The sequence below is a fragment of the Monodelphis domestica genome, chromosome 3 (genome assembly GCF_027887165.1).
Source record: "Monodelphis domestica isolate mMonDom1 chromosome 3, mMonDom1.pri, whole genome shotgun sequence".
In the NCBI taxonomy this organism is placed as follows: domain Eukaryota; kingdom Metazoa; phylum Chordata; class Mammalia; order Didelphimorphia; family Didelphidae; genus Monodelphis; species Monodelphis domestica.
The window spans coordinates 8851659-8874927 of NC_077229.1; the positions used below are offsets into that span (position 1 = coordinate 8851659).

The 23269-nt window shown below is 41.6% G+C and overlaps 1 protein-coding gene across 2 annotated transcripts in view; it reads left to right on the forward strand.

The window, feature by feature from the left end:
* Positions 1-21260, forward strand: part of LOC100617161 (zinc finger protein 420-like) — a 35457-nt gene extending 14197 nt beyond the window's left edge. The window contains exons 1-5 of one of the 2 annotated variants that reach the window (XM_016433020.2): positions 98-2551; positions 3065-3187; positions 6584-6710; positions 8124-8219; positions 14550-21260. In XM_016433020.2, the coding sequence (XP_016288506.1) occupies positions 3083-3187; positions 6584-6710; positions 8124-8219; positions 14550-16327 (2106 nt within the window). In that variant the 5' untranslated portion in view covers positions 98-2551; positions 3065-3082 and the 3' untranslated portion in view covers positions 16328-21260. Of the gene's footprint in view, positions 1-97; positions 2552-3064; positions 3188-6583; positions 6711-8123; positions 8220-14549 lie in introns of those variants that run through there. The other variant, XM_016433018.2, reaches the window with a different exon arrangement.
* Positions 21261-23269: the final 2009 nt, after the last annotated feature.

Genomic DNA, 23269 nt, shown 5'->3' on the forward strand with positions numbered 1-23269 from the left:
TGAAAGTTACAAATAACATTTCCCCAATATATTAATATATATTATTTGATCTAATTGTAGCCCTTAATGAAGAGAGTTTGAATGAAAAAAAAAAAACCATTTTTCTCCTTTCCCCTCTTTTTCATATTTATCTTTGCATGTTTCTCTTGATCTTTGTGTTTCGATATCAAACTTTCCACTTAGTTCTGGTCTTTTCCTTAAAAATATTTGGAAATCTATTTTGTTGAATGCTCATACTTTCCCATGGAAGTATATAGTCAGCTTTGATGGATAGGTGATTTGTTGGTTGAAGATCCAGTTTTCTTGCCTTTCTGAATATCCTGTTCCAGGCCTTGTGGTCCTTTAGTGTGGAAGCTGCCAGGTCTTGTGTGATCCTGATTTGTGCTCCTTGGTATCTGAATTTCCTCTTTTTGGCTTCTTGTAGAATTTTCTCCTTAGCTTGAAAGCTCTGGCATTTCTGGGAGTTGTTTTTTTTGGGGGGGGGTTTAGTGTAGAGGGTGTTCTATGGACTCTTTCAATGTGTATTATGCCCCCTTGTTCAAGAACTTCAGGGCAATTTTCTTGGATGATCTCTTGTAATATGGTGTCAATGTTTCTGTTTATTTCTGGCTTTTCAGGTAGACCAATGATTCTCAAATTGTCTCTCCTTCTTCTGTTTTCCTGATCTGTCACCTTATCAGTGAGATATTTTATGTTTTCTTCTGTTTTGTTAGTCTTTTGACTTTGCTTTATTAATTCTTGGTGTTTTGCAAGACCATTGGTTTTCAGCTGCTCAATTCTGGTCCTTAAGGCCTGGTTTTCAGTCATAATCTTTTGGTTTTCTGCTTTAACCTTTTGGTATTCAGTTATGACTTCTTTATTTATTTTTGAACCATTTCCCACTTCTGTAACCAGAAGGCTTCCATCTCTTTGATAAGTTCTGTGAATGTTAAAAACTGTAAATGCCAAAGCCTGTAATGGTTTTGGCCAAGCTGTAAAGATAATTTTAGTGTTTTGACTTAAAATCTAAAGAGAGAGAGAGACAGAGAGAGACAGACAGACAGACAGAAACAGACAGAGAGAGAAAATGAGAGAGAAAATAGCCAAGCAGCAGAAAAGGGTCTAGGCCAAAATGGCCTAATCCTGAGCCTAAGGGAGAGCGAGTCAGTCTTTATCACGCACCACAAGATTATCTCCAAGCTGGTTTCTTTCACTCTGAACTGAATTCCTCTCCAAACTGAATTCATTTGCGAACTCAATTCAAAACTTAAACTCTAAACTCCAATTCTGAACTCCAACCACTAAATTACCTTTTACCCCTTCCTTTTAAAGAAATTTTCTCTTATGTCACCTCCCCTAAATTTTCATGTCTACCAATCACAGTAGATCCTTTTTCCCAGGACTGCCCATTCTTAGTTCTCATCCTCTTTTGTTCTCACCTTCTATGGTTAGATTAAATCCTCTGAGTACTTTACTCCGCTTGTTAACCTTGCCTTTTGTAAGTTGCTTGACCTTTTAGGTACTGTAAAAATGGAGACTTGAACCCCAGACTCCAATCCCCAGAAGTCCTTGCTCTGGTTCCCAGGATGCTTTGTAACCTCACCTGAATTCAAGATCACAAATTATTTAAAGGAGCTCTCCACCTACTGAGCTCTCTCTTCCTGTTTCCGCTTCTAAGCAGACGCGTCTCTCATGATGTAGGTGAGGTTGAATGGGCCTCTCGGCCCACCTAGGCATGTGCTTTCTTACTTGTATTTTTCTTAAAATCTTAATCCTTAATAAATCTCATAAAATATAATACTCCTTGACAGAGAAACTAATTTTTACTTGTCACTTCTAGAGTAAAACTAATTTCTACCTGCTGCACTTTGGCTTAAATTTTAATCTTAAAAGCCCTAATTTAACCCTTATAGGTACTTAGCAACCTTTTGTATTAGATCTAAAAATAGACCACCTAGCTTAAAGTTTTGGCTTTACTATAAGTATGAGTTAGGGACTTTTCATTGTTGAATCAGGAGTTTGCAAACTTTATCTTCCCCTAAGGCACTGTCTGAGTAGGGTGGAGTAATTTTAAAGTTCTCAATACATTCCTGATCAAGTATCTCCATTGTTACAATAGGGGAATAGCTTAACCAAATCTTCTAAGATGCAGTCTGAGTAAATTTTAAGATTCACAGCTCCAATTGAAATTCTTCCAGGGCTTGTGGATAATTTACGTTATTTTTTAGAAGGTTTTGTCTTTGTTTGAATTTCATCCAGTATTTCCTCTGAAGCCTGAGTTTTTCCTCTGTAAAAATTCTTGAGGGTTACTGTCTTTTTTTTTTAAAGGATTTTGAGGCTCCTGTGCACAATTAGCCATTTTCATGGATGTTTTTCTTTCCTTCTTTAGTCAGAAATCGGTGTGAACTGAGCAGGTTCTCTGTGTATGGAGTTAAGGAGCAAGAATTTTGCCTGAGTCATGCTCTTGAATCTTCGCTGTCTTTTGCAGCTCTTTTCTATGCTACCTTCCCAGGGGTGTTCAAGGTCTGCACTCCCTTGTGCGCTGGGATTTCCTGCCTAGCTGCTTTCAGGGGTAGGTCCCTGGCAGTCCTAGTCAACTCCTGCCCCTCACTCACTTGTTCTGGCTTGTGCTGGCTCTGGCTCTGGCTCCGCATGTGGGGTAGAGGAGGGTGGATCGGCTCGTGTTTGGGTGGAAGCTTTTTCACCCTCTTATTGGATTGGAAACACCCCAATCCCATGTACCTTCAATGTTGTGCCCTACTGTATAGTTCCTCCATTCTTCTGAAAATGATTTTTAAGATTTTTGGGGGTAATCTTTGTCGGTGTGTGTTGGGGAGAGGAAGTAACCAGCGTTTAGACTGCCGCCATGCTTACCCAGAAGCCTACTATATTCATTTTACTTTATTCTTTTACTATTTCTATTTTAATGAAAAGAAATTGTTCATTGTTAAAAGCTACTAGAAGTTTTCTTTCCTCTAACTTAAAGGATAATATGAATTTACAGCTCTACTCTATTCTCATAAAAACTGAAATAATTAAAAGTTGCTCTTTTATTTTGTGAAAACTCCTAATTTAACCATTACAGAGACAAGGCCGGGAAAAGATGGAGGAGCTTCACCAAATAGACTCACTGGGGCTACTTTGCTGCCTCTACAAGGAACCTGGAGCCTCAGGGATGACCTTTGAGAGGGACACACTCCCAGCCCAGGTAAGTGCATTCCAGCCCCAGATGGGAGCCCCATCAGCCAGGGAGGCCCTTCCCTGGCTCTGACACAAGATTGGCTGGAAGGCTGCTTCCTCCTTCCTGCTGGGCCATTTCTGTCCCCACATCCCAGGCAGGAGAAACAGCCCTTCCCGGCATTCTTCTTGGCTTTGGGAGTGATCCCTTGGCCTTTGGTCAGCTCAGACCCCAAGAGCTCCCCCCAGGCTCTGCCTTTCATTTCAGATTTCTCTCTGGGCACAAGCCAGCACCAAGGTTGACCACTGACTCCTTCCCTGTCTAGGGCTCGTGTCTTTGCTCTCTACTTGCCTGCTTCTTTTCACCTGTTCCCTCTTGAGTTTAACCCTAACTCTGGTCTGTGCCATCCTCAGGGAAGACATTGTCCCCTGTTGCTGCTCACTGGCTTCTGCCTCAAGTCCTTGAGTCTTCCTGGTCTCTCTGACTCCTTCCTCTTTTCCTACTTCTTAGTCCAAGTCAGCCAGTGTGGAGGAACACCCTAGTGTGTGTCTGGCACTGCTCAGCATAAAGGAAGGGAGAAACCACTGGCCCCTTTCCAGAGCCCCCCCCCCCCCCCCCCCCCGCCCCCAGTCTGACTGAGGAGACCCCTCCTCAGCCTTGTCGAAACCACCTCTGTGGGGGCTGGAAGGAGGGAGGCATTGTGGGAGGGAAGACTAAGGTTTCTGGGAATACCATTGATTCCCGATGGGAGGATTCAGCTGGGACTCGAAGGAAGCTTTGAGGCCAGAGTGTTGTAAGGATTAGCTTTTGCTAAAGGCAAGCAGGAGATTCCAAAGACTGCGTCAACATTCCAGAGCGCTCAGGAGGTGAGGAACTGAACGTTGGCTCTCTGGGAAGAAGACAGAGAGGAAGTGGAGTTGTGTCTCTCTGAAGGGAAAAGACTTTGAAGCTGTCAGGAAATTGGACTATCTTGAAGTAGTGGTTGAGTGAGTGATTACGTCACACTGGTGGACAGTGTGTGTGAATCCTCATCCCCTCCTGAATCCTGTGAGGATCTGCAGAGCACTCTTCATCCTGAGACTTTTGCTTGACCCAATGGACTCCAGTGTGTGAGATTAACTTTGGCCCTTGTCCCTGTTCTTACCAAAACTCCTAACCTTAATTACTAATATAAGTTTTAGTTTAGTATACTTATGGTAATTTATAAAGATTTTATTCTCTATTTGGGCTAAGAGTTAATTATTTCCTGATCCCCACTCCCTTCCCTTTTTTAGCTAAATAAACCATATATAGCTAGTTTGAACCCTTCTTTTAACCCTCCTATAACAAGAGGCAGGAAGAAGAACATTCCCTTTGGGGACACAGACAGCCCCTGGAAAGGTCCAGAATCAGACCATGAAAGTTCTTGGCCAAGGATCAGGAGGGGGCCAGTGTCCCTGGGTCAGAGGAGGAGGACATAGGTGTGAGGGGAGAGGAAGAGTCTGGAAGGTCAGTATATGCCAGAGGAGCCTGTTGTCGGAATGGTCAGGGTCCTTGCCAGTGACAGGCAGCTGGGGAGGCCCCAGAGAGATCGTGTGTGTGTGTGTGTGTGTGTGTGTGTGTGTGTGTGTGTGTGTGTGTGACCCTTCCACTGGCCTGCTGCTGAACTCTCCAATCCAGAGAGAGTCTGAGGAGTTTGGGGTGAGCCTGGGAAGGGCACTCACACAGAAATGGTCCTTTTTCTCAGAAGAGGAGTTTCAAGTGTTCTTGAGCAGAGCTGTTTATACCAGAGCCAACAGCTAAGTACATTCCTCCTCTGTTCTGTAGTATTCCTCATTGGTCTAGTCCTCCCTTTGTTGAACTGGCTGAACAGAAAGGGGATAGTTTCTGTAATACCTGGGAGTTTTCTTTGCAAATAGGATTAGGGAGGTCCTGAGAGAGACATCCTGGCCTTGTCACCAAGGCCTCTGCCTCTGTGGCAAAGAACGGGATAGAGACAGACTGGAGTGATTTACATTCTCCTAAAAATCTGCTTTCAGCAACCTGTGTAAATGCTTTGGGATAAATGTTCTTATTCTCATCATTTTACAGATGAGGAAACTGAGGTAACCAGGTTAAGGTTCTATGCAGAAGTTTTTCTGTTTCAAGGAATCAAACTTTTCCAGTTTTGGGGTAATTGCCTCTATCTCGAGTTTGGCTAAGCATTTGTGTCCTTGAACTGCAAAGACTGCAGGTACCAATTCTCTCTGGCCTCAGTGTGAGTCCTCATCTCCCTTTAGCCATGAGAATATTCATCAGTGGAACCCCCTTCCACGTCAAGGTAGGGCCTCCATCCTTTCTCCATCTTCTCAGGCTTTGCTTTCTCCTCCTTACCTCCTCCCCTGTATGCTCCTCTCTTTCTGAGATGATAGAGACCTTCTCCTCAGTTTTCCTTCTTTTAATCCTATCTACATCCTTTGTTACTTTTGGCCCACTCTGTCCTTCTCAATATTCTCTTCTCTAGGGTTTTAGGACACCGGTTCTCTCTCCTGGTTTAGCTCCTACCACTCTGATCTGTGGTTCTCTGTCTTCTCTGCTGATTCCTCTTCTAGATTTTGTAACTGTGGGGTTAGGGTGAGGGAGTTCCTCCAGCCCTGCCTTTGGCCCTCTACTCTTCTTCTGGACTTCTTTACTTGGTGATCTCATCAACTACCATGGACAGAAGCACCATCTCTCTGCTAAGTCTCAGATCTGCCTTTTTTGCCCTAATCTCTGTGCTGACCGGCAGGCTTTCATCTCAAATTTCCTTACAGGGATTTCACACTAGGTGACATCTTGAGCTCAGTGTGTCCCAAACACATTATTCTCTCTCACCTAGACAGAACCCCCACCTTCTCACTGTCCCTTACCTACATATCCAATATGGTGCCAGGACCTGTCATTTTCACCTTCACAGCATCTCTCCAATATGGCCCCTTCTGTTTTCTGTCCCTGCCATCCTCCTGTTGGGGGCCCACATCACCTTCCTCCTAGACTATTAAGACACCCTCCTGCTGGGTGTACTGCCCTGGGACATAGCAATAGTGCCACAGTCACATGACTGACTTCTACATCCCCGCACTGGGGCCCTAGGACATAGCAATAGTGCCACAGTCACATGACTGACTTCTACATCCCAGCACTGGGGCCCCTGGGATCCTGGCTGCACTGGAGGTTCTCTAGAGATTTCCTTTCACACACTAGAAACTCCTCGGCTTCCTTCCTGAGTATCCTTGAGATGCTTTTTTCAAGGGTCCATTGGACTCTTACAGACTCCACTTCTAGTGCTGGTTCTGACACTAAGAAAGGGTGGGACCTTTGGACCCCTCCCTTCTCTGTGGATCCGTTTCCTCCTGTAACTGACCAGAAATTGCCTCTTCATTGTGATGTAGCTTTTAGCCCTCTGTGCTCTGACTTGGTCTACTCTAGGAGGTGGTGACATTCAAGGATGTGGCTGTGGAGTTCACACGGGAGGAGTGGTGCCTCTTGTCCCCTCCCCAGAAGGAGCTATACAAGGAGGTGATGCTGGAGAATGTCCAGAATTTGCACTCTGTGGGTAAGGAGTCTCTGCATGCTACTGGAGTCAGCCATCCAAGGGAATATCACCCTCAACAGCAGGCAGGGTTGGGAGCAGTTTAAAGTCATGAGGAAGGGATGAGGACTGCTATGCCCAGTCCCAGAGCCAGGGCCCTCCTGCTTCTTGGTTCTCCTTTAAAAGGGCTTTACATTGTGTAATGGGACCTTGGGGGCTCCCTTTGGTGATCCTGAAGTGCAAGGTCAAATGTGTATTGGAGAATCTCAGACATGGAAGTAATCTCAGAGCTAATTCTTTCTTGCCTCTCCCTGGACTGGAATTGGGTCTCCCAAACCCATCTCTGAAAATTGTTCAGGAGGGTTTTCCTCCCACCCTCTTCCCCTCTAAGATGGATCAACTTTTGGGGGTCTTTTTCTCGTTAACTAGCATAAACTTGTAGCTCATAGCACCTCTGTTTCCCCGGGAGAGATGGTTTGTCCTTAGTCTTCCTTCCTATTGCTCTAATCCTCCAGTAGACCTAGTAAGGAAGGGAGAGTAGGGATGAAGCTTTTCTAACGACCTGCTCTAGTCCCAGGGCTCTGCTAAGAGTTTTCTCTGTAATATTTTGGCACTTCTTCCTAACCTTCATCTTCCTAATTCAGTGACACGGTTATCGCCATTTTACAGATGAGGAAATAGTTTTGGTTAAGTGGCATTTTCTTAGGCACCCATATAGGAACTGTTTGAGAGGAAATGTGAACTGAGGCCTTCTTGTCCCCTCCCCTTCTAGCTGCCTCTCCTTTCCAGATAATGGAAAACTATGGACTGAGTCTAGCCTTCTCTAAAGAAAATGCCATAGAACCAAAGGTTCTCGTTTCAAATTGGTTCCCTAACATTCTCCACCCTCCTCTTCTTAACCTATGTGCTGGGGAGACTCCCCCAGGAGAGCCCTTAAGGCTCCTGCAGGCCCTGCTTGCCTTCCTCTGTGATTGTGAAGGTGAATGGGTTGGCTGAGAGACAGCATTGGGCCCAAGGAGAATTGTTGAGTTCCCCAGGAGAGGAGTTAGAAATACACAGAGAGAAGAGTCCCTTAGGATCATAGAGGTATCAGGGAAGGAGAAGCAAGCAGGGTGATGGGACAAAAACTGATCCATCTAGGTCCCTGTGTCTAGGGTTTCAGACTGACCCAAAACTGTGTCCCTTGGACCCAGTGTGGGAGTTTAGGAGTTTCTGCCAGAATGGACCAGAACAGGATGGGTGAGGAGAGGCTGTTGTTCATTCGATGTCCCCCACCAGGGTAATAGGCATATCCTACCCCAGGCTTCTCCATTACAGACACGGAGGGGTGAGGGAAGACTTCTTTAGGAATCCCACTGGACTCCCCATCCTTTCCCTAAAGATAACTCAGAGACAGCTTCTCTCCATCCTCTTCCCTGACTGATTTTCCATGCCTAGGGCTTCCAGCTCCCCCAGAAGACATGATCTATTATGTGGAGCAGAGGGATTCCTCTTGGATGCTGGAGCAAGAAGGCCTGAGGAGCTGCTGCCCAGGTGAGGGTGGGGAAAAGAGGTATAGGAGAGCCAAGGTGACCAGAGGGTTCTGTGTTCTCTGGTGAAGTCATTGTTACATTTGAGGGTCAGGATGACCCAATTTGGAATTCTTTTTTCAGAGGTTTTAGCAGGGGTTCCCTTGGAAATTCACTGAACTCTTAAGCCTCTTTTTCCCCTTCTATAAGAGGAGGTTGGTGGACTCCCATTTCCTATCAGTTCCCTTTATGGGATCAATCTGTGACCCTAATAAGTCAGTGTTTGGGACTGAAGGGCTGGGAAGTCTCCTGCAGGTGTCATAAGGGCTGAGGTTATCTCCTCTGAGCTCTTTAGTATCCTGAAACAGGCATGAGTACCTGCTCTGAGCTGGGATAAGTTATAGGGGACATAAAGGGCTGCAGTGGACATCTCCTGCCCTAATGGAGCTCACCCTCTGCTAGAGCAGACAGCAGCATGCCGAAAGTTATGTAGAGGCCTTCTAGAGTCCTGCTCCAGGGCTGCCAATCAGGAGGGGAAGGCTCTGAGGAGAAGGAGCACTATAGTTCTAAGGATGAGGTGGCCTGGCGTCTTAGGAGAGCCAGACTGAGGATTCCGGGTGAAAGTATGGCAAAGATAAAAGGGAAAGGCACCAATACAACTCACTGCAAGTGCCTATCTCTACCAATTTAGTCTTGAACCTGAGGAGAGATGTTGGGCAGTTTCTTATGGGGAGGAAGAGATCACGTGAGAGTGTTTAGAGGATTGGGGAGAAATGGTTTAATCGGTACCCAGAAGCAGTCATTAGCTTATTTGTATGGGAAAGGCTGAAGATGAAAAATAATGTTGGCCCTACAGGGTAGAATAGATGAGCTTAAATGAAGGATAAGATGGGCTTCTTTGAATATGAAGAGAGATTTCCTGTGATCCTGAGGGCAGAGAGGAAAAGGAGGCAGCTGAGCTGGGTGAGATTTAGAGGATAAGAGCTGTAGAGAAGTCTGATGATACCCATACTCCATTAATCTGTATTGTTTTAATTTTTTGCTTCCATTTTTCCACTTATTATAGGAAAAGAATAGATCCAAATTATCAATAATTGTTAGTGACATAATTAATTCAGTTCCTTCTATAGCTTTTAGTTTGGCTGCTTTATCTGCTTGACTATTTCCTCTGGAGAAAGGTTCTTGCCATCTGTGTGCACAGAGCAGGGAACAATAGCCATGATTTTGGGGAATTAGATGCAGAAATAAGTTCAGTAATAAGGTTTCCCTTGGCAATACATTTTCCAGCTGATATTAAGAATCCCCTCTGACGCCATAGCATGCCAGCAGTTTGACATATGCCAAATGTGTAGTGGGAGTTTGTGCAAATTGTGACCCTTTTAACCTTTGCAATGATACAGGCATGTTTAAATGGTGTGCATTCCACACCCTGTTTTCTTATACTTGAGGGTAAGGAAGTTGACCAGAGAGTATCAAATTGGTTAACTGCTACAGTTTCTGTATAGTGCACACCATCCCTCATAAATGAAGAACCAAATAACAAATTGAAATTATTTGGGGGATTGTCTTATAAATCATTATGAGGTTTGTCAGTATCAGCAGGTTTTGTTACAAATTAAGCTGTTGCAGCTACTCCTCTAAGGCAAGGTGGTGCTCCTGAAGCTACTGGGTCAAGCTGGTCTGAAGAATAGATTACTGGGTGTTGAGCAGGTCCCATAAGTTGAGTTAGGATACGTGAAGCAAACCCTTATCATGGACATATAAGGTGAATAGTTTATCATAATTTGGGATGCCTAGAGTAGGGGCAGACAGGATAGCTTATTTTAAATTTTAAAGAGCTGTTAGGTGTTCCGTTTCGAATTTAAGTGGTTCGGGACCCAAGTTTTTTTGAATGCTACAAGGAGTTCAGTTATTCCCCCTAGCAAGGGATCCACTGCCGAAAAATCCTGTTGCTTCAAGAATTGCCCTCAACTGATTTTTACTGGTAAGAGCTCTTAACTTTTGGATATTTTCAATATACTTGGGAGAAATTAAAGGGGACCCAGCAGTTAAAATAAAGCCTAAATATTGTACATTGGGGAAATACCACTGAACTTTGTCCTTGGAGACCTTATGGCCTCTCTTATGTAGCTCTAAGAGGAGTTGTTTGCTATCTTCTTGGCATGTTTCAGCGTTTGATGAAGCCAAGAGCAAATCATCCATATACTGACTTAAAGGGCTGTATTTAAATTTTTTGGCATCTGTATCAGCAGTTAAGAATTGTGTAATTCTTAGGAATTAGGACTGCCCATGAACCCTTGAGGCAAATGAGCCCAGATTCACTAAAAACTCTTCTAGGTGAAAGCAAAGATATGCCTGGAATTCTCGTGTATAAGTATAGAAAAGAAAGATGAGCACAAGTCTTGTAAAGTATGTTGCCATGATAAGAATAGAAGAAATGATATTATTTTTGTTGGAGACTACAGGGTATTTCTTTATAATGTTCACAGATCTCCGTTCCTGGACAGATTGATACAGATACTTGCCATTGTGCCCTAATTTTGGCTTTTTGACAGGCAGGATGGGTATATTGTATTCAGATTTATAGGGAATTATGATGCATTGGTCAATCAGAGAATTTATTTTAGGGGTAATGCTATCAATTGCCTCCTTTGAAAGAGGGTACTGAGGAATGGAAGGAGGTGGCATAGATTTTGTTTTAATTTGCACTGGGACAGCTGATGCTGATGTAAGTAGGCCAACATCAGAAGATGATGTGGCTCAGACTCAGGTATATCAGTTGGGATCTCAAAAAATAGGGTCTTTCATCTCATGAGTAGGTGAAAGAAGTATATGTTGCAATGTTAAGGATTCCTCGGGCAATTCCTGTGCCAGAGCCATCTGGAGAGTAAGTTATTGTGGCCCTAAACTTGCATATAAGATCTCTCCCCAGAAAATTTATAGGGGAGCCAGGCATTAAGAGGAAAGAGTGTTTCACACTAAGGAGTCCTGTGGACACTATTCTAAGGGAATACTTTGGAACCTTTAGGGGTGTCCCTGATTCCCCACGACATTTATTGAGTTAATGGAACTGCAATCTGAATCAGGTGTACTCTTTAATATAGACCTGGAAGGTCCAGTGTCCAAAAGACAATCATAAAAGATGTTACTAACCTTTAATGTTACATGGGGCCCATCATTATGAGGGGCAGTGGATAGGGACAATGGGCAGTAAGATGTGAGGGTCTTGAAAATCAAAGCTTGTATCCTCTGAGTATTGAGCCCTAACCCCTTTATAATTTTGAGTAGTTCCTTGGGTTGCCCACTCAGAGGAAATAGCACCCTGAGTGATTCTGGTTTGAGCTCCACTGAAGATATCCTGTCGTGTGGTCATTTCATATTAGTTGTCAGGTGCCTCATTTATATTCCTAGAATTATTATCAGTCCTAAAGTTGCGATTCCTGAAATCACTATTGTAATTGTTATTTCTATAAGAATTTTTCCAGTGGATAGTATTTTTAATTGTCTAGAGCAAATTCGTACAGTTCATCATTATGTGGCCCTTTTGACAGAAGTGGCAGGTAAGGGACTGAATCAGATTCGTGGGGAGGGACTAGTGCCATTGGTTGAGTATCATGCCTTTTGTCCTGTTTATCCTATTCTTTTCGAATGGTTTCCATGAAATCATTAGTTCTCTTCCTGTTTTTCTTTATGGCCTTTTTAGACATGAACAGCAGTTCTCCTTAACTCATCAAGATCCATCTGAGGCCACTGTGGGTAATGCGTTTTAAAATCATCTTGGACCACCCTGCAGGAGTTGTTGATAAAGTGTCGCCTGATTTTCTTAATATCTTTTTCTTTCAAAATATCAAGGTATTAGGTACTGTCCCTCAAGCTTGGTGAGCTTATACATGAATTGTGAGGGTGTCATATCATTGGATTGTTAAAGGTTTTCACATTTGGTCCATGATTCTGTATCTTTGGAGCATTCTCGTATTGCCTTAGAATGGCCTCCCTACAATGATATAATTGCAAATGTTCCTCGAGGTTGTTGTAATCGCATTCAAGGTCTTGACATGGCCAGTGTGTTGCATTGCACCCTCAGACTTTGTTAACATGAGAGATCATCTTATTTTTATCAGATTCTGTTAGAAAAGCATTGAGCAAAATTTCAACATCCTTATAAGATGAATTATATTGATAAAATATGCTGGCCATCTTTTTTTGTTAACATAAGTCACTTGTTCTCAAAATAAGGAACATTATGTTTTAGTTCTTTCACATTTTGAATGAAAGGTATATGGTGTCTTAGGGTTACCACATCCCCATGGCATCCTTTTGGGCACTTCTCTTAAGGGGAAAACGAATTCATAGAAATTATTCAATGATTGTGGTTCTTTAGAAGTCGACTGAGGGGATAGCGAGGCAATATTGGTAAGAAGAGGTATGGTAATGTATAAATGGAAATATGAATCTTAGACTTCATTGCTCAGAAGTCCTTGGTATTTCTTGTGTCTCCACGTTGGTAAGATCATGTTTTTGTTATTTAACTGGCAATAATGCTTCCCATGTGCTCTCTTCCTGCATGATTTAGCATCAGCTATGATGGTGTTAAGGTGGGGATGGCTCAAATGGCTAACCAGTCATGGGCATGTGGTTTTTATTTTGTATCCTCCTTATTCATTGATTTCTAATGATCATTTAATAAACCTCTAAAATATGTTTTTATTACTAGAGATTTAAATTTAATTTTTACCATAGGAGAATGAGATTTCCTCAGGACTTGGATTGGTTGTAGGTTGGGAGAAAGGATAGGAGAGGATGGGTTATGTCAGAAGGAAGATCTGTAGAGATAAAGTTAGCCAGGAGTTGGAGAGCATGAGAAAGAGTCTACCTCATATGTAGGAGAGGGGTTTCCCGTCTTTATTTAAAGAAAAATAGGATTGTCTATGAGTGGTTCAGGAACAGGCTTCTAAAATTCACAGTTGTTTTGAATTGGATCAGCATTTGTCATTAGACCATGTAAGAAGTATTTGAAATTGTCCAGTGGAATTTGCATGTCATCCTGCATTTTAGCGTTAATCTTTTGTATGGTAGCATTTTTTTGTCTTTAACATTGAGGATCAGTAAAATAAAATTTTCTAGGAACATAAGCAGAAGAAGGTAATCATGAACCTTAAAGTTCAGAATTGGGCAAAAAAAAGGCTTTCATGCAAATAAGCATCTATGCTTTTAAGCATTTTAATAAATAATAGGAAAAGGGGGAAAAGATAATTTTGAATGTATATTGTTTATTTCTGTGTTAATTTTATGTGAATTTTAATTTTTTTTATTATTTTAAAATCATTATTATTGGGTTGGGTATCGGGTAAGGGGAAGGATATTGGGCTTATTTAATTTTTTATAATTTTGTTGAATCTTTATTCATGGAAAAAATATTTTTAAAAAATCTGTATTCATGTATTTGTTGCTGCCTTCTGCTGGCAAAAAGCAGCCACTGTGGCTAAGCAAGAAAAGGAGGGGGTGAAGAAAGTAAAATTTTAATTTTTTGTATTCAATATTGATCTCTTGTTGCCCTGGTAGCACTATAACAGAGAGGGGTTAGGGGCATAATTGGTGGGGAGGGTCAGGGTGAGGAGTGTGGTTAGGGTCCATCAGAAACCAAAATGGGGAATATGACTATAACACCGGGTGGGGTTTGGGTATGCAATTTTCCCAAAAGCAAAGTGGCTCTGGAGAAGATGGGAGTTTGGGTAAAGCAGAAAGAGAGCTAGTAGTTAGGTAGCCTTGGGTTGGTGAAAGAGGGCCAGGACCCCTCCACCCGCCAAAGCAAAGAGTCTGGAAGAGTTTAGGAGCAACCAGCTGCCCTGCACAGAAAGGGACTCCCATTACTCACTAGCTTTCATTGAGGTAAGTACAGCAATAGGAAGCATCAAGATGCGATGCAGGACTGGAAAAAGTCACAGGGGCACGAGGTTTGGGCAAGCTGCTGGCAGACAGCTACTCAAGTCACTGGGGGAAGAGTGAGCTTGACTGTAGCCTGGTGGTTTGGGCATCTGGGGCAGGAAATCCAACAGGAAAAACTCAAGGTGTTTTTTCCTACGTTCGCCAGATTGTAAATTTTAACATTAATATTAAATGCTCCAAGTATTATATTTAGTAATATTAAATTTAACTCGAAGCCAAGGGAAAGTAAAAGGCTAGAGAAGCTGAACTCCCCCACCTCCATGTGGAACCAAGAGCCAGGGCTTTGCAAACAAAAACAAAAACCACAACCATGTCAAGATAAAGTACATAGAAGGGAAAAGGGAATTGTGGGAAATGTAATTGTAGGCACACATTCTAATACATTTTTACTGTTTGTTTCTTACACAAGGAAAGATTAGACGTGAAAAGAAGGTGAATCCAACAGAGATGAGCCTTCCTGTGGAAGAAATGGACCTACAAAGATTCATGAGTGATGGTCCTGATAACTTTTCTTTCAAAGAATTCTGTGTTCCATCTCCAAATTTATCTCATATCGAACATCAAAGAATGCACACCGAGGAAAAATCTAGTGAAAGTAATCAGAGGGGAAAGACTTTTTTGTACAGGTCCAATCTTACTGGACATCGGAGCATCCACACTGGGGAGAAACTTCATGAATTCATGCCATGTGGAGAGACATTCAGTAAGACTTCTAGTCTTGCTGGACATCAGAGAATGCACCCTGATGAGAAACCTTATGAATGCAAGCAATGTGGAAAGACATTCAGTCAGAGAGACAGTCTTTCTGTACATCAGAGAATCCACACTGGTGAGAAACGTTATGAATGCATGCAGTGTGGAAAGACATTCACTCGTAGTTCCCATCTTGCTGTACATCAAAGAATCCACAGTGGAGAGAAACCTTATGAATGCATGCAGTGTGGAAAGACATTCAGTTGGAGTGACAGGCTTGCTGTACATCAGAGAATCCACACTGGGGAGAAACCTTATGAATGCAAGCAGTGTGGAAAGAAATTCAATCGGAAAGGCCAACTTGCTGTACATCAGAGAATGCACACTGGGGAAAAACCTTATGAATGTAAGAAGTGTGGAAAGACATTCAGTCAGAGCTCCCATCTTGCTGTACATCAGAGAATGCACACTGGAGAGAAACCTTATCAATGCAACAAGTGTGGAAAGACATTCAGTCAGACTTCTAGTCTTGCTGGACATCAGAGAATGCACACTGGGGAGAAACCTTATCAATGCAACAAGTGTGGAAAGACATTCAGTCAGAGAGACAATCTTTCCGTACATCAGAGAATCCACACTGGAGAGAAACCTTATGAATGCAAGCAGTGTGGAAAGACATTCACTTGTAGTTCCCAGCTTCCTGTACATCAGAGAATCCACACTGGGGAGAAACCTTATGAATGCAAGCAGTGTGGAAAGACATTCAGTCAGAGAGACAATCTTTCTGTACATCAGAGAATCCACACTGGAGAGAAGCCTTATGAATGCAAGCAATGTGGAAAGACATTCAGTCGGAGTGACATGCTTGCTGTACATCAGAGAATGCACACTGGGGAGAAACCTTATGAATGCATGCAATGTGGAAAGACATTCGCTCGTAATTCCCATCTTGCTGTACATCAGAGAATGCACACTGGGGAGAAACCTTATGAATGCAAGCAGTGTGGAAAGACATTCACTTGTAGTTCTTATCTTGCTTTACATGAGAGAATCCACACTGGGGAGAAACCTTATGAATGCATGCAGTGTGGAAAGACATTTGCTCGTAATTCCCATCTTGCTGTACATCAGATAATGCATGCTGGGGAGAAACCTTATGAATGCAAGCAGTGTGGAAAGACATTCACTTGTAGTTCCTATCTTGTTTTACATGAGAGAATCCACACTGGGGAGAAACCTTATGAATGCATGCAGTGTGGAAAGACATTCAGTCGGAGAGGCAATCTTGCTGTACATCAGAGAATCCACACTGGAGAGAAACCTTATGAATGCATGCAATGTGGAAAGACATTTGCTCGTAGTTCCCATCTTGCTGTACACCAGAGAATCCACACTGGTGAGAAGCCTTATGAATGCAAGGAGTGTGGAAAGAAATTCAGTCATACATCTAGTCTTTCTGTACATCAGAGAATGCACACTGGGGAGAAACCTTGAGAATACAAGCTTCGTGGAAAGATATATACATGTAGCTCTAGTCTTGCTATTTTTTGAAGGGAATTTAAACTTCCCCCTCTATGGGGAAACATACCTGGCATGAGCCTGGACTTGACTCAGGGGCAAGAATAAACTAGAAACCTTCTTAATATGAACAAGACTGAATCAAAGATGCCCATCACCACCACTCTTTTCAGTTTCTTACGAAAATTGCTAGCTAGAGTAATGAGAGGAGAAATGAAAGAATGAGAATAGGCAATGAGGACCAAAAACTATTACTTTTTCCAGGTGGTATTTAATATACATAGAGAATGAGCCAAAACGTTATAAAAACAATTAGGAACTTGAACAAAGATGCAGGATAATAAAAAGAAACCACAGAATTCCTCTGTACTACCAATCAATCAGGGGGTATATGGAAATAGAAACTCCATTGAAAATTACTGTAGACAATATGAAAACCACCTGGGAGTCCATTGCCAAGATAAACAGAACTATTGGTATGCTATACTAGAATTCTCTAAAGAATATTGGTTAAGGTTAGAGGGAGAGAAAAAAATATCACACGACCACCTGGCTGGGTCTTATTTAATATTGATTCCACGCTTCCCAGGCTCATGTTCAAAAGCAGCTACATTTGGCTCCAGCAGCTGAGCACATCAGAAGCCAGTGTGAGCTGATCATTTAATGCTCCAGAGAAGGGAGAGGGAGCAGTTGGACAAAAGAAGCCCAGGATTTGAAATAAGCCCATGACATTTCCCAGCCCGATCATATTTGATAAACTACATAATCCTGTAAGAGGGAGATGATAAAAACAAGGTTTTGTGGGGCTCAGATGGGGTCATACAAATGCAGTGATTTCCAAATCCAGATCCTTCTCCAGGGATGTCTATGCTCTGGCAGTGTCAGGGTAATATAGCTTGGGAATTCTAGTTTAGAAATGTACCTGACTAGGAGTCAGGAGCTGTGGGAGAATGGGAAATTTTTGATTAATAGCTTAAAGTATTATTAACTAAAAACTGCTATTTTAACTATTAAAAAGAGCCATTGTGTGACTGGGCATTCTCTTAAGAGTTCTTGTTTCTACATGCCTTGTAACAATTTAAAATACTAATATTTCTACTCATATATATATATATATATATATGTATACATGTATACATATATATATTATAAAGTTTATTGGAAGGGTAGACAACTATTCCTCTAAGTAACCTGACCACATAGTGCCTAGCCTGCCAGTCTCTTCCTCATTCCCCCTCACCTGCTTGCTCTGTCTTCTCATGGTTCTCCCGATTCCTCCTCGTTGGTCTCCCCTGATTCTTCCCCAAACCGTAACTTTTATTAACATACAGAATGTACACTGACAAATCTGGTGCAACTGTGGTATGTCAGGAATGTTTGATAGATATGTAAAGTTACTCAGGAAGTGGAGGGGATAAGCTTCCTTGGCACAAATCTCCCTGTGATCTTTTGGGAGACCTGTCTCCCCAATGGATCATTTAAATAAAACTATCTTATAACTAAATATCTTCTAGCTAAAAGTACATATAAGATTACATTTTTCTAAGAGGGAGTTACAATAGTTAGAGATGGGACTAAAATACAAAATAAAAAAAACTGATTGATAGATGCATTGATAAAATGCCAACTAGGGGGAAGTCCCATTTGGCATAAGAGTTTACATTCAGACTAAGTATGTTAAATCCCCTTCAATTCAGTTCATTGTATCCCAAAGTTCATTCCGGATCTCTTGATGCAGTGTGTAGCTTCATCAGATATCTTCATGGCACTTTATCCAAAAGGATCCAATTTTTTGATTTTGGCGTGTTGGCAAGTTTCTTTTATTGAAATTTCTTCAAAAATTTTTAAATCTTGAATTTTAGGATAATTACACAATCCCTCCTGAGGTGAGTGTTGACCAATACCAGAATCACACTGGATTACATGAATGAGTTATGAGGTATATGAAACAATTGATAAAAATAAAAACAAACTGCCCAAGAAAGTACAGAAATGATTAAAAAAAATTAAAATCTTACGTGTATAAAAGTTCTAAGTAAAAAAGTAAAAATAGCCTGTAACAGATCCTTGAATCATAGCAAGGCCCAATTAAAGTGACTTATGTCCCACAAGCATGTAGGACAATAGCAGCATTATAGCACTCTACCTATTGTGAATTTCAAAACTACTCAACCCTGTTCAAACCATTCTTTAGAGGATGGGATTTGGCTATTTCCTGATCAATAACAATGGAGATACTTGGAATGACAGAATCAGGTCTTGGAAACTACAATCTCCACCCTACTCAGGGTAACAGGATTTAGGAAGGGCTGCAGCAAAGCTCAAGATTTAATTATTTGAGAATATGACCTTCAACAGACATGTGCAAACAAACCTCTGGGTGGTCCTGGGTTAAGATAGAGCCACCATTGGCACAGAGGAGACACAGGAAGTGAGGTAGAGGACAGCTGAGGAGTCTGGGGACTTCCTGTGTGGAAGAAAGGAGGTTGTTGGAGCCTGGGTGCTTGGAGTGGAGGCCCTGAGACTGTTTCTCCATTTTGGTCACGTGAGTGATAGGGACTGATCTCTTTTCCTTGCCTCGGTGATCCAAGGCCTTGGGCCTTTGGCCCAGCTTAAGCAGAGGGGGTATTTAAGCCCTATTCCCTTCTCTCCCCTTTCTCTCCCCCCCCTCTCCCTCTCCCTCTAATACCTTTCTTCCTCCTGTTAGTAATTAAAAACTCCATAAAAGGTTGACTGCTGACTTGAGTTTTCATTTAGGAATTACATAGCTAAATTCCTTGGCGACCTTAAATTAATATATATGTCTTTTAATGTGATTTCCATGTCACACTATTTGCAGGCAGGACTACAGAAAACTGCCAAACTATAAGATAGAAAGGATTAAGTTTCAGTAGCAAATGGGAAAAATCATTCCCTGGTCTGATTGTACTGCCACTTCAGAGATAGGGGAAGGCAGGATCATAGCCAACCTGAGGTACTTGTCTCAAAGTATGATTCAAGTAAGTTCTGCATCTTAATGTATGTCAAGTGCTGCAACCTCGATTCTCACACTAGGTTCAAGTCCTTTTGTATTGGCATAGAAGTTCAATGCTCCTTGGATTGGATTTGGTCTATTCTGAACTTGTGCTACTTGGCACTGTATGTTGGCTCTTTTGTTCCCTTCTCCTGGAATCAGACATAAACATTAAACAAAGTCCCATAACATTTATCAATAAATGGCAGGTTTCCATAGTCGAAAGCCTTTGGGGTATACATATTACTAGGGCTAATAGATGCTGTAAACTTTATCCTTCAAGTAAAAAACAAAACAAAACATTAATTACTGATTTAATGTACTTCATGTATCACTAAATTAGGGGGGAAAGAAAGAAAAATAAAATCCTATTCCAAACATAGAGAAAAAAAATTTTTTTAAGTCATAATTTCACGGTTCACATTGCATGTGATAATGTGTTAGCCAAGCAAAGGCACAATACAAAAGATGCTCACTCAAAAATGAAATGTATTTCACACTTGGCCAGGATCCACAGTGTGAGTGTACATAATTTTTCACTAGATAAGAACCTTTTAAAAACAGTAGTTCAGCAATTAATGCAGATCCTAAAAAGTACCCAAATGCCTAAAAGTATAAGAGCTCATTTAAGGATAATAGCAAACAAACCAACTATCATTAGGATTCACATGACTTGGTGTGTGACATTTTAAAAACCTTTTGAAATCATGAATACTTGTCACAAATTCTACAGATTTTAGCCAATCTTTCAACTTTGGCAAAGATATTTTTTAAAAAGTCTATTATCATTATCATTCCAAAATTTGGTGGGAGAGAAACCAGAAAAACCTCTGTACAGTTGATGAAGAATCACGAGTATCCATTTCAAAGCTACAAGGCTTCACAGGAAAAATCATTCCTACCTCCCGGATGAGTTTATAACACATCACAGGTTAACTAAACCACTTGGGCACCTCCCTCCCTCTTGGTATGAGACTATAACAGTGTAACAGAACTGTCTCCAATATGTCCGAACCATTTTTATGTGGAGCTGAGGACTAAAAAGTGAAAATCACTGCAGATATGTCATCCATTACATTTACAATAATTGCAGGGATCGGAAAATACAACAATGTCATTGCACTTTACTTCAGCTACAAATAGACCTGTACCTCTTGTTGCAAATAACTCAAGAGGAAGGAAAATAAGTGATCAGTCAGTGGTAGGGATGCTCCAAGATATCTAAAAATCACTTCTGAATACTCATTAAAATAAATTTATATTATTAGATAATTAAATTCTCCAACATGTGTATACAGCTTGAAACCAATTCGATGGAGTCCATCCATCAGCTATGTGTGACAATAAAGGCAAAAAAGGAACAAAATGCTGTTTATGGGCTTTTACAATGATATTCTTCAATACAATCATATTCATAGGGGAGTTACAAATTAAGACAATTTAACAGACAATTTCAATGTTGATAACTCATAAATTGGTTAACATTAAATTACATATATCTTGTATTTAGAATCCTGCTTCATAGACTTCTTCATTCCAGGGAGGAGATGAAACTGCACTGTAGTAGAGGCGAAGCCTCCTCTTCCCCCTGCTTGGGCTGCAGTAGTCAAGGTTGTGGGTTGAACTTTGAACGACCTGCCCAGCTGTGTGTCCAAGGTTGGAATAGTCAGTACAAAGGAGGTATGATAACAACTGTGAGAAACTTGTTTTTCTGTCCTTTTTTGGAGTCCTCTTTGTTCCTCCTGTTGCCTGGCAGGTAACGTCATGAATTCCTATGCATTTGCCCATTTATGGTTCATGCTGGTGCTGGGCTATAACGTCATACATTCCTGTGGTTTCTACCTTTATATACTTTGTATGAATCCAATAAACTTTGTCATTATGCATTTCACATAATGTCCGGTATTATTCGTTACTCTTCATTTTCATTACCCCAAGTAAGGTCACACGGGACTGGCCGACCCTGTGCTGGAGCCTTACACTGCACCAGTTAACATCAATAAGGCAATGAGGCCTGACAAAATTCACTTTCAGACTCTTTGAGGTTCATTCCTCTCCCAAGTACCGTCAGTCATCACAATCCCTTTGTCCACACCTCTGGCGTCTCCCATGCTGAGGGGAGTTCCCACATTGAGTATAGGTGTTTGGATGTGACTATTGATTAGCTTCATTGGGATAACTATTCCTCCTATTACCATCATTATTATTCCTGAAACTTCCAATCCTATTTACCTGATTCCTGTTCTTACAATTCATAATCACATGAGCAACTTTTCCACATAAATAACATGCTAGTGGTTGTTTTGTGAATTCTTGTAAGGGAGCTATGATCTCTCCTTGCTTTGCCTTTACAACTGTTTCAGTTAATTATTTTATTTCCTTCCTCAATATCTCTACTAAAGTAGCATCTCCTTATCCTTCTCACCCTGTTTTGCAATCAATTCCTTTATTTCCTTCCTTAATGCTTCCAATAAATCAGTGTTCTCCTCCTTTTTGTTATGTCCCACAAAAGCATAAACTGCTACTCTTCAATTCTTCAAGTTCCATAGTAGGCCAATTTGGACAGCTAGGTATAAAATAATTCCTAACTACCTTACAACTGTTTTTCACACATTGCCTTCTGATTTGTCTAATGTCCCATTCTCTATCCAGATCAAGTTCAGTATATCTTCCTCCCAGCTCGATAAGTCTATCCATAACTTGGGCTGTGTTTTCACTATCTTCTTGCTTAAGATTTTCATATTTAGTCCATATACCAGGCCTATCATAACAGGCTCTCATTGCTTTTATCAATGCATTTCTAGCCTGGCATAGTTATAAGTAATCTTGATCTGAATTTTGGCCCCATTTGGAATTTTCAGTTAGCCAATGAGCTGTTCCCTTTGTGCCTGATTCACAAGAGAAAGCATCTTATTCCTTTCCCTTTCTGTTAGCAAGCCCTGGAGCAAAATTTCCAAATCAAGCCATGTGTGATTATGTGTGCGAAAATTGGTTTCAAACTTATTCATCACCACCACAGGCTCAGCTTCATATGAAGGTGTTTTTTTTTCTTTGAATCTCTCAATGTCCTGTGGAGAAAAGGGTGTATGATGTCTAATCTTTACTAAATCTCCACCTCTGTTATATGTAGGGACAACTCTTAGAGAGAAAAGACCTTTATTTGAATCATCTGTGGCAACTACTGCTTGGCCTGTATTCTGGAATTCAATGGAGTGGTTTGTAGTAAGGCTGGTTAGGGAAGGGGGTGGAGTGGAATGGAGGTGGTCAGTAGGTGGGGAGGTAGAGTGAAAGGATCAGGGATGGGGCTTGGGGTGGGGTGGAGAAGAAGGGGGGTGTGACTTGTTATGGGGTGGTAGGAGTAGGATGGGTGAGGTCTAGGGGGGTCACAATAAGGTGGGTAGGAAGGTGGGTATGGAAAAGGATGGAAGTAGGGATGGTACAGGTGGGGATAGGGAAGATGGGTGGGCAAAGGAGGATAGGGAGGTATATTGGGAGGAAAGGGGATGGGAGGAGTGGGAGATGAGGTCTGCCAGGGAGAGGACCTGAGGGGTTCAAGTCCTGGTTTGGGTCAGTATGAGGAGAAACCTCCTCACAGGCCAGGTGGGATGATAGAGCGTGTTTCTCGCAAGTTTTGACTAAAGGAGTTATGCTAGAATGGTTTGTTCCCAAAGAAAGAAAGTTTTCCTCACTGGAGGGAAAGGTTGATTCATCAACGTGGTATGCCCGTAAGTACCAGTATTTATAATCTTTGGACTCTTGTTTTTAATGACTAACTTCAAATCTTTTAAGATCTTAAAGTCAAAAGAGCCATATTTTGGCCATGTAAAAGATATGTCCATCAATGCCTTACAAAGCTTTCTAGCTTCTTTCTTTGTCATCCAATTCTCCTTAGGCAAATTTGGATC